Source organism: Rana temporaria, chromosome 1 (assembly GCF_905171775.1).
Source record: "Rana temporaria chromosome 1, aRanTem1.1, whole genome shotgun sequence".
Lineage (NCBI taxonomy): Eukaryota > Metazoa > Chordata > Amphibia > Anura > Ranidae > Rana > Rana temporaria.
The window spans coordinates 539,957,394-539,969,747 of record NC_053489.1 but is presented as its reverse complement, the minus strand read 5'-3'; the positions used below and the strand labels follow the sequence as shown (position 1 = coordinate 539,969,747).

Genomic DNA, 12,354 nt, shown 5'->3' with positions numbered 1-12,354 from the left:
ACAGATGTCTTCCTGGAAATGTGCGCCCGCGCTGTAGCTGTCATTCGGCTAGAGCGTGGCCGGGAAGAGTTGTTTTTTTGCAGAAGATATATTACGCCAGTAAAGGCTTCTGACATTTCTCCTTCTAGGCTGCTCTAGAATGTACACGGAGCTGCACATGGAGGGTTCAATGTCCCTGTAAGTCATGACTGAGAACAAGCAAAGTGAACTTCAGATCTATGTTGTTGCTTTTGGTCAGCAAGTTCCAAGGCCACTGGATCAGCAAGACAGCTTACATTTGCAGTATTAGTGGTCAGCAATGGCAGCTTAAAGTGGTTGGAAACCCTCACATATAGCCAGTCAGGTGACTGGTCTCAGGTTACACACAGAGATTAAACAAATCCACCTACATAAATTGCACTTGTTTATCTGCAGTCTTCTCTTCACTACATCTGTTCAAAGTGCAGAAATGATAAAGCTTGTCTGAGCTGTCAGAATAAAAGGGGGCTGGGAGCTGAAGTCACACTAAGCACAGCTCAGTGAGGAGAGCCCTGACAGCTGATTGGAGAGGGGGCCCCCCACCTTCCTCTTTTACAAAGCACACATGAGCTGAGGCTGTCATTCACAGGCTTTGTGCTGGAGCTCCCTCCCCAGTCACCTTTTTTCCCCCCCCTTGCCATCAGGAAAAACTTGTCAGATGCAATTCATACTGGTAGAGGAATAAATCAGCAGACAGAAATGACACTTAAAGCGGGAGTTTACCCGAAAAACAATTTTTAACATTAGATTGATGCTCATTTTGTGAAGGGGAATCGGGTGTTTTTTTTTAAATCGAAGCAGTACTTACCGTTTTAGAGAGCGATCTTCTCCGCCGCTTCCGGGTATGGTCTTCGGGACTGGGCGTTCCTATTTGATTGACAGGCTTCTGACGGTCGCATACATCGCGTCACGAGTAGCCGAAAGAAGCCGAACGTCGGTGCGGCTCTATACGGCGCCTGCGCACCGACGTTCGGCTACTTTCGGAAAATCGTGACGCGATAGATGCGACCGTCGGAAGCGGCGGAGAACATCGCTCTCTAAAACGGTAAGTACTGCTTCGATTTAAAAAAAAAACACCCAATTCTGCTTCCCAAAATGAGCCTCAATCTAATGTTAAAAATTTAGTTTTTGGGGTGAACCTCCACTTTAAGCCTCATACACACAATCCAATTGTGGTAAGGGATTGTCTGTTGACAGACGGTTGTCCTAAAATCTGACCGTTAGTACGCTCCTTTTGACAACTGTTGTCCAACATCCGGTTGGATGACATGATAGTACATTTTTGGAGGACAACGGTCTGTTGTCTGATTTTCTGATGGTCAGTAAACAAATCCGTCACACAAAAGTCAAAAGTACAAACACGCATGCTCGGAATCAATGCTCACCCAGCACAAAATTAGCAGGACGGGCCCAAAGGTTGGTCCTCAAGAGCTAAAATTCCTTGTGGTAAGTCACTAAGTTCGTGTTTGTTGCACGACAATTGTGTACCGTTAGTATTGAAGACGAGATCCTGGAACACGCCCTTAAGACAAAACTCAGACGCTCAGTTGGCCGACAATCACACCGTGTGTACGAGGCTTTAGCGCTCTTAATTTAGACAAATACACATTATATAGGGTTTGTTTATATTTCATGTCTGAGGTTTACAACTACTAGAAGTATTTCCCTTCACTGGGCGCACCATGCCTGTGAATGATCCATGGATTCTGTAAAACACTGTCATATGGAAGCATGAGAATAAATGCTGGAGAAAAAAATGCTTTCAGTGGGGGGGGGGGGGGGGGGCACCCCCACAGGCTACAACCCCAAAGGGCTACCACCATGGGGCAATCGCTACAACAACGCGATCACCATAAACTACAAGGAGGCGATCCCTACACACTACGACGGCACGATCACCATAGGCTACAATGGGGCAATCTATAGGTTTTAAGGAGGCGATCCCCATAGGCTACAACAGGGAGATCCCTACATGTACGACAATGTGATCCCCATTGGCTCCCAGGAGGGCAATCTCTACGGATTATGAGGATGGAACCCACACAGACTTTCAGGGGCGATCTCCATAGCCTAATAGGGGGCAAACCCTATAAGCTACTAGGGGCTGATCCCTATAGGCTCACGGGAAGGATTAACAGTACTCACCTCCATCTATGCTTGCAACAAATGTCAGCCTCCCCCATAGATTGGCATCCATTCCAGGAGACATGGGCGACCCCATAGGCTATCCTCATGGGCTACTAGGGGGGCAATCCTCATGTGCTACTAGGGGGGGGGGCGATCCTCATGGGCTACTAGGGGGGGCGATCCTCATGGGCTACTAGGGGGGGGGCGATCCTCATGGGCTACTAGGGGGGGGGGGGGCGATCCTCATGGGCTACTAGGGGGGGGGCGATCCTCATGGGCTACTAGGGGGGGGAGGGCGATCCTCATGGGCTACTAGGGGGGGAGGGCGATCCTCATGGGCTACTAGGGGGGGAGGGCGATCCTCATGGGCTACTAGGGGGGGGAGGGCGATCCTCATGGGCTACTAGGGGGGGGGAGGGCGATCCTCATGGGCTACTAGGGGGGGGGGAGGGCGATCCTCATGGGCTACTAGGGGGGGGGGGGCGATCCTCATGGGCTACTAGGGGGGGGGGAGGGCGATCCTCATGGGCTACTAGGGGGGGGGGGAGGGCGATCCTCATGGGCTACTAGGGGGGGGAGGGCGATCCTCATGGGCTACTAGGGGGGGGGGGGGGGGGCGATCCTCATGGGCTACTAGGGGGGGGGGGGAGGGCGATCCTCATGGGCTACTAGGGGGGGCGGCAATCCTCATGGGCTACTAGGGGGTGATCCTCATAGGCTACTAGGGGGCAAACCCTATAGGCTACTAGGGGGCAAACCCTATAGGCTACTAGGGGGCAAACCCTATAGGCTACTAGGGGGCAAACCCTATAGGCTACTAGGGGGCAAACCCTATAGGCTACTAGGGGGCAAACCCTATAGGCTACTAGGGGGCAAACCCTATAGGCTACTAGGGGGCAAACCCTATAGGCTACTAGGGGGCAAACCCTATAGGCTACTAGGGGGCAAACCCTATAGGCTACTTGGGGGCAAACCCTATAGGCTACTTGGGGGCAAACCCTATAGGCTACTTGGGGGCAAACCCTATAGGCTACTTGGGGGCAAACCCTATAGGCTACTTGGGGGCAAACCCTATAGGCTACTTGGGGGCAAACCCTATAGGCTACTTGGGGGCAAACCCTATAGGCTACTTGGGGGCAAACCCTATAGGCTACTTGGGGGCAAACCCTATAGGCTACTTGGGGGCAAACCCTATAGGCTACTTGGGGGCAAACCCTATAGGCTACTAGGGTGGCAAACCCTATAGGCTACTAGGGTGGCAAACCCTATAGGCTACTTGGGGGCAAACCCTATGGGCTACTAGGGTGGCAAACCCGATAGGCTACTAGGGTGGCAAACCCTATGGGCTACTAGGGGGCAAACCCTATAGGCTACTTGGGGGCAAACCCTATAGGCTACTAGGGTGGCAAACCCTATAGGCTACTTGGGGGCAAACCCTATGGGCTACTAGGGGGCAAACCCTATGGGCTACTAGGGGGCAAACCCTATGGGCTACTAGGGGGCAAACCCTATAGGCTACTAGGGTGGCAAACCCGATAGGCTACTAGGGTGGCAAACCCTATGGGCTACTAGGGGGCAAACCCTATGGGCTACTAGGGGGCAAACCCTATGGGCTACTAGGGGGCAAACCCTATGGGCTACTAGGGGGCAAACCCTATGGGCTACTAGGGGGCAAACCCTATGGGCTACTAGGGGGCAAACCCTATGGGCTACTAGGGGGCGAACCCTATGGGTTACTAGCGGGCAAACCCTATGGGTTACTAGGGGGCAAACCCTATGGGCTACTAGGGGGCAAACCCTATAGGTTACTTGGGGGAAAACCCTATAGGCTACTAGGGGGCAAACCCTATAGGTTACTTGGGGGGGGGGGGGCAAACCCTATAGGTTACTTGGGGGCAAACCCTATAGGCTACTAGGGTGGCAAACCCTATAGGTTACTAGGGGGCAAACCCTATACCCTACTAGGGGGCAAACCCTATGGGCTACTAGGGTGGCAAACCCTATGGGCTACTAGGGTGGCAAACCCTATAGGTTACTAGGGGGCAAACCCTATACCCTACTAGGGGGCAAACCCTATAGGCTTCCACGGGAAGGATGAACAGAACTCATCTCCATCTATGACTGCAACAAATGTCAGCCTCCCAAATAGAATAGCATCCATTCCAGGAGACATGGTGCACACCCCCACCCCGGCCATGTACACCCCATCCATCCTCCATACACAGGGCTCCTTACACTGCAGTGACAGGCGACGTCTCCATGCTGCTGGCTGAGCCCCGGGCAGATGTCAGCACCATTCCCCGGGCCGGCGTAGAGGAGTCCCGTACCGGCTCCCCGCTCATTCCATGACTGCTCGGCTGGTGTCCCGGCTGTGTCCCCTCCACAGATAAGTCCTCCGGAGCCCCGGCACTGCGATCCTCCCCCAGCTGTGTCTGTATGAGCTGCTCACCTCTCACAACTAGCAGCTTGGATCCACATCCTGATCTCGCCTTTCCTCCAATTAGGATCGAGCTAGAGAATGCAGTAGCGCCCTCTGCTTGTGGAAGACTGCCATGTCCGCTCCCATGAGTCAGAGCAGCCAGTGTGCTCCTACAATACATGACACAAGTGTACTCCTCATAGTCACACAGCATGCACTGTAGCCAGTCACTTAGCATTTCCTTCACTAGCTCAAACACAGAGAATCAGTCCATGGCTAATTTTTGTTGTTTTATTAGGGGATGATAACTTGGATGGGGTAGGGAATTATGGGATGCCGGATGCCCAACTTGGAAAAATCCTCTCCTCCCTTCCTCCTGCACACAGTTCCTCTATGTACAGACCCTGCTGATCACCCGGGGGGGGGGGGGTGTACAGACCCTGCTGATCACTCCGGGGGTATGTACAGACCCTGCTGATAACCCGGGGGGTATGTACAGACCCTGCTGATCACCCGGGGGGGTGTACAGACCCTGCTGATCACCCGGGGGGTGTGTACAGACCCTGCTGATCACCCGGGGGTGTGTACAGACCCTGCTGATCACCCGGGGTGTGTGTACAGACCCTGCTGATCACCGGGGGGGGGGTGTACAGACCCTGCTGATCACTCCGGGGGTATGTACAGACCCTGCTGATCACTCCGGGGTATGTACAGACCCTGCTGATCCCTCCGGGGGTATGTACAGACCCTGCTGATAACCCGGGGGGTATGTACAGACCCTGCTGATCACTCCGGGGGTATGTACAGACCCTGCTGATCACCCGGGGGGTGTGTACAGACCCTGCTGATCACCCGGGGGTGTGTACAGACCCTGCTGATCACCCGGGGGGGGGGGGGGTGTACAGACCCTGCTGATCACTCCGGGGGTATGTACAGACCCTGCTGATAACCCGGGGGGTATGTACAGACCCTGCTGATCACTCCGGGGGTATGTACAGACCCTGCTGATCACCCGGGGGGGTGTACAGACCCTGCTGATCACCCGGGGGGTGTGTACAGACCCTGCTGATCACCCGGGGGTGTGTACAGACCCTGCTGATCACCCGGGGTGTGTGTACAGACCCTGCTGATCACCGGGGGGGGGGGTGTACAGACCCTGCTGATCACTCCGGGGGTATGTACAGACCCTGCTGATCACTCCGGGGTATGTACAGACCCTGCTGATCCCTCCGGGGGTATGTACAGACCCTGCTGATCCCTCCGGGGGTATGTACAGCCATGACTAAACACTGACCCAAAGTGTGAAACTCGTTGGCTGCTATCCCTACTTTTGTTGCATTTTTGTAGTGCATTTTCCGTTCTGATTTTACAATAAAGACAACCGAAAGGTCTGTTGGAGTGCGGATGTCCATTTTTCTTAGCCTCTATCAATTGCCTCATGCAGCGCCGGCACCCTTGATTTCCTGAGAAGCCACTGATGCTACACACCCACCCACCCACACATGCTACACACCAGATAGGAAATATAAAACACACTTACCTGTCCTCAAGACCTCTTGCCGGGAATCAAACCCCTCAATACACTCCACCTGCTCCCTATGCAGACACCGGGCGATCCGCTCATCCTCCGGGGGGCAGCTCCACATCACAGGGTGGTCCACCCCCAGTGCCAGTCTGGTGTTTATTTATTTTTGCGAGCTTCTCCCGCACACGTAGCCGCATATCATTTTTTTTTTTTAAGATGTCCTTTGCAAGGCGGGGGACATTGCCAAGGGCATTGACCCTAGTGGCAATGATCTCAAGGATCTCCTGCCTCCTGGCACGAGTGGTATTACGGCTTTCTGGGCCATGGAGGTACTCATCAAACTCCTTCATCCCTGCGATAGCCCTCTCCTGGGCAGTACATTTTTTTTTCCTCTTGTTGACAGGAGTAGCCATCAGATTGGGGAAAAAAAGCCGGGGCAAAATTACCAAGCTCAGGGGGGGGGGGGAAGCAGGATGTAATTTTGCGTCGGACGAACGCATGTCTGGGCGTATTTTTGCGTTTGACGCAAGCCAATAGGCCGGCGTACAACGGGAAGTTAGGCCGACCTAGATGCGCGCATGCGCACAAGAAAGCACTCCGGCTTAGACATCACTGCGTATGCTCTGTTGAAGTTAGGCCAGGCGTAAGCCACTGCACCACGCTCAGACAATCATTTGCATAAGTTCACACCCACTTCCACTTACACCGGCTTAAAGCGGTGGTTCACCCTCCTTCACATCATTATACCATTACATTCGGCATCGTAGCGCGAGCTACGGTATGCCGGTCTTAAATTTTTAATCCCCGTACTCACTGTGCTATCGATCATTGAAGAATCCGACTCCCGCGGGGAATGGGCGTGCCTATGGAGAGGGAGGATGATTGACGGCCGGCTCTGGCACGTCACGCTCCCCGAAGACAGCCGGAGTAGGTCTCGGCTCTTCACGGCGCCTGCGCACAGGCTATGCGCAGGCGCCGTGAATAGCCAAGCCTATTTCGGCTATTTCCGGAGAAGCGTGACGTGCCAGGGCCGGCCGTCAATCACCTTCTCTCACCATAGGAACGCCCATTCCCCGGAATCTTCAATGAGCCATAGCACAGTGAGTACGGGGATAAAAAATGTAAGACCGGCATACCGTAGCTCGCGCTACGATGCCGAATGTAATGGTCTAATAAAAAAAAACATTTTTTTTTTTTTAACAGGGTGAACCCCCGCTTTAAGCCTCCAACTGTAGGTTCGGCCGGCGCACATTGGCGCGCAAATGCTTTGTGAATCATCAACTTTGCTCTCCGGCTTATGCCGGCGTAACGCAAATACGTTGCGTTACGCCAGTGCATTGCCACGAAATGAGATTTGCCATCGAATGAGATGGTCCGCCTCCATCACATCCTATTGGCTCACTCCTGTCACGTGACATATTTAAATGTCAAGTATCGACGCAAACATCAGTCTCAGCTAGGCTATCATAGGGAGAGGATCTCTTCTCCCTGTGATAGCTGAAGCTGCATGGAGCTGGTGCACGGAGCTCGCTGTCATGCCTCCCCGCGAGCGCGATAGATCCACAGCGCTCGCGGGATCCCAATGACCGATAGCGCTGTCAGCGTGCCTCCCGCCAGCGCTAACTACACCCCGCGCCCGCAGCTCTACTCCCCGTCCCCCGTTAAGGCTCAGGGAACGGGGAACAGAAAGTACAGCATCGGGTGCAGGTAAAGTAGTAGTGCGCAGGCGCAGCACTACGCAAATAGCGTAGGGTGTTCTAAAGTATTTTCTAATCTGTGAAAAGTGCTATACGCATGCGCGAGTCTACGCTATTAGCACCCGATGCTGTACTTTCTGTTCCCCGTTCCCTGAGCCTTAACGGGGGACGGGGAGTAGAGCTGTGGGCGCGGGGTGTAGTTAGCGCTGGCGGGAGGCACGCTGACAGCGCTATCGGGCATTGGGATCCCGCGAGCGCTGTGGATCTATCGCGCTCGCGGGGAGGCATGACAGCGAGCTCCGTGCACCAGCTCCGTGCAGCTTCAGCTATCACAGGGAGAGGAGATCCTCTCCCTATGATAGCCTAGCTGAGACTGATGTTTGCGTCGATACTTGACGTTTAAATATGTCACGTGACAGGAGTGAGCCAATAGGATGTGATGGAGGCGGACCATCTCATTCGATGGCAAATCTCATTTCGTGGCAATGCACTGGCCCAAATATGCGCCCATCTACCTGAATCTACCTATGTGTGAGTGTAGTTTGCCCTATGTGACTGTGTTACACATGCTGAGTGACCCAGAGATGTCCATTTACCACAGCACACATGTCCATGGAACAGCAGAGGAGCAGAGCTCTGAGCAGTGTACTGCATGGATTCATTGGACTGGAAGCAGCTCAGTGTCCGAGTCTCACATCCAATAGGAAGCCAGGAAAGTCGGCATGCACTTCTTGTGAGGAGAGAGGCAGAACTCACAGTGCTGGCTTTGCCTTACAGAGGATGACTGCAGTAGCAGCTGCTCCCTCGTGTCACCTGCTTTTTTTGTTCTGATCTCTTGTCTGCCCCACTCACTGGCTGTCTGCCATAACCAATGGGGAATGATAAGTCCCAGATACTGCGGTCAGGAGGAGGAGGAGAAGATAGCAGAGGCGGGACTCCACTAGCATTAAGGACAGGTTAGCCCCGCCGCCTCACGTGACCCCATTTGCCCAATCACAGAGCGCCGGCCACCCAGCTGACATTAAACATGGCGGCCAGATGACAGGGGGACACAGGAAATAGAAATTAGGCTGAGTGACACACGCTGACACAGGATTTCGGCCGCCCCTGCACCCAATGCCGCCCCAAGGCCTGGCCTCGGTGGCCTTGTCAGGAATCCGGCCCTGGTCACCCTGTTCCAACAAGGCTGCGACATCAGCAAGGCGGTGGTGGAGTCATGTTTTAGGCCGAAATCATGGGAAGACAGCTGGCCAGCCCTTTGGGGCCCCCTAAGGTTTAATGATGACCTCTGCAAAGTATGTGGAGTTCCTGACTGATCACTTACTTGCCTGGTACAGAAAGAAGAACTATGCTTTCCATAATAAAATCATCTTCATGCATGACAATGCACCATCTCATGCTGCAAAGAATACCTCTGCATCAATGGCTGATATGGGGATAAAAGGAGAGAAAGTCAAACAAACAATTTCAAGCATAAACTGTCCAAAAACTCACAAGTTTAATGAATGCAAGACTTGTGAAGCTGCTATCAAATAAGCGGTCCTATGTTAAAATGTAACGTGACCTGTTAAAATGTTTAAAAAGTTAAAATGTTGTTCAAAGTTTGATTGAAATAGCTTTTGATTTCAGTAAATATGCTGCAAACCCAACAAATGACGATTTTCAGTTCTTTACAACCTATAAAGTGTTTTGAAACTAAAGCCTCGTACACACGACCGGTTTTCCTGCCAGGAAAACTGCGGTGAGAGCTTTTGGGAATCCCGGCCGTGTGTATGCTTCCTCGCAGTTTTCACGACAGGAAAACTGCCGGGAATCCCGGCGGGAGAATAGAGAACCTGTTCTCTATTTTCCCGCCAGGATTCCCGTCGGTTTTAAACCCGGCAGTTTTCCTATGGGGAAACACTGCAAGGGAGCATACACACGGCCGGGATTCCCAGCCAAAGCTCTCCCCGCAGTTTTCCAGATGGGAAACCCGGCCGCGTGTACACGGGGAAACTTACCGATCAGGTTCTCAGTTTTCCCGCTGGGGTTCCCGGCGGACTTTATACCGCTGGGAATCCCGGTCGTGTGTACGGGGCTTTACTGTGCGTAATAATTTGGAGTACGTTTTTATTTTGAAAAAAAAAAAACTGTTATCATTAGGAGGTTTGTTCAATAAAATTTTAATTGTACTCTTAATAGTTGATAACATGAGAATTATGTTGACTGTTGTTTACATCAATTATTTAGGTAAATGAGAAAAATATCATTGGCATAATAATTTGGTAGATGCTTTATGCAATGGATCAGGAATTGATGGCTTGTCTCTATGAATTGATGAAATGAATTATGTCCAAGAGGGAAAGAAAAACATTTTGGGCCAGATTCACAAAGAGATACGACGGTGTATCTACAGATACACCATCGTATCTCTGACTTACACTGGTCCTATCTATGCGCCTGATTCATAGAATCAGTTACGCATAGATAGGGCTAAGATCTGACAGTGTTTCACTGTGTTACACTGTCGAATCTTTTTTTCCATTTAAAAATGGCGCCAGGGGCGTTCCCGCAGATTTACGATAAATAATATGTAAATCAGCGAGATACGCAAATTCACGAACGTACGCGGACCCGACGCAGTCTTCTTACGACATTTCCGTAGCGGCTTTCCCGCCGTATACTTACCCCTTCTTTTATCAGGCGCAGCCAATGTTAAGTATAGCCGGCGTTCCCGCGTCGAATATGAATTTTTTAACGTTGTTTGCGTAAGTCGTTCTCGAATACGGACGGACGTCGTTTACGTAAGCGTCGTCAGTGGGAGCAATGCACGCCAGGAAATTTCGTGGACGGCGCATGCGCATTTAAATCGGCGCGGGAACGTGCCTGATTTAAATAGTACACTCCCCCTAGCCGCGGAATTTGAATTCCGCCGGGGGATTTAGGATCCGCCGCCGCAAGTTTGGAGGTAAGTGTTTTGTGAATTAGCCACTTTCCTCTCAAACTTGCGGGAGCGGATCTTAAATCAGGTAGATCGAGCGGATCTATAGATCCGCTGATCTACGTGAATCTGGCCCTTTGGGCCAGGTTCTCAAAAGAGTTACGCCGGTGTATCTACAGATACACCGGCGTAATTCGAAATTCCCGCCGGTGTATCATTGTTTTGTATTCACAAAACAAGATACGCCGGAATTAGGCTAGGATCCGACTGGTGTAAGTCACTTACACCGTCGGATCCTAAATGCAATACAACGCTGACCGCTAGGTGGCGTTTACGTTCAGGTCTCATTTGATTATGCAAATGAGCCTGATACGCCGATTCCCGAACGAATTTGCGCGTCGTCGTCGTTTACTTCGTTTCCGTAAGCGTAAGGTTACCCCTGCTATATGAGGGGTAACCTTACGCCAGTCCGCCGTATGCCATGTTAAGTATGTGGTCGGGTCCGCGTCGTCTTTTTCCGTTGGTTACGTCGTTTTACTAAGTCGTTCTTGAATACGACTTTACGTCAATGACGCTCACGTCGGCGTCATTGCCTTTTTTCCGTCGTGAGCTGGAGCATGCGCACTGGGATATTTTTCAGCCCGGCGCATTCGCAGTTCAATCGGCACGGGGGCGCGCTTAATTTGAATACAAGCCGCCCCCTTTGAATTACACGGCCATACGCCGGGCCATTTACACTACGCCGGCGCAAATTACGGAGCAAGTGCTTGGAGAATACGGCACTTGCTCCAGTAAGTTGCGGTGGCGTGGTGTAAATGGCTTACACTACGCCAACGCCGTTTCTACGAGAATCTGGCCCTTTGTTCCTACAACTGTCAGACAACCACATGCTCATCTAGCTTAGGCTGGAATATTTTTGGAATTGTTAGTGAATCTTCACACCTAGTGCTGCATACAGTATGCTGCCAATCCGAATGGGCATTACTTCTGTCACACTTGTTGATTTAAGTGTAAATTATATTTTTACAAAATTGTTAGTAAACGCATGATGTTATCATGGCAATATAAACATATAACAATGTAAGTATCTTAATAGCTCATGTGGGTCACTGAGCTGTGTGTAATGGTATGCTTATGCCTCACAGTGTAGAATATCACATCTAGCAGCATTGTCTCCAAAGCACTTACAGCAGCTGTACACACAGTTCTTTCTGTTTTTTCAGCACATTGATTTATTTTTTTAAATCAAAATGACATGTTTTTCAATTATGTAAAAGACTGCCAAGCCCCTGGTTTATATGCTTAATTAAAATATTTTTTTCTGGTACAATGTTTTTATTGAGATATGAAAAAAGGGGAAACAGATAACAAATTCCCACGCAGGGGATATGGACATGAAACATAAACGAGTACATGTAAAAGTACATGATAAAATATATATTATAAAGGTACTGATTATAAACTGATACCGGCCCACCAGCCAGGGCCGGGGGTCAGTGCGTTATGCCTGAGCCTTGAGACCCAGGGGCCAAGGCAGACAAGGGGGAGCGGAGTTGTCCGCAGAAAGGGGAAAAAATTAAATAAAGAATTATAACAATGAAAAAACAAACAAAAAAAAAAAAAAATAGAACAGAGCAGTGAGCAAAAA

At 51.2% G+C, this 12,354-nt stretch overlaps 1 protein-coding gene across 2 annotated transcripts in view; it reads right to left on the bottom strand.

Moving 5' to 3' along the window:
- Positions 1–4,654, bottom strand: part of KLHL2 (kelch like family member 2) — a 208,647-nt gene extending 203,993 nt beyond the window's left edge. For both annotated transcript variants that reach the window (XM_040332792.1, XM_040332800.1), the window contains exon 1: positions 4,381–4,654. In XM_040332792.1, the coding sequence (XP_040188726.1) occupies positions 4,381–4,487 (107 nt within the window). In that variant the 5' untranslated portion in view covers positions 4,488–4,654. The remainder of the gene's footprint in view (positions 1–4,380) is intronic.
- Positions 4,655–12,354: the final 7,700 nt, after the last annotated feature.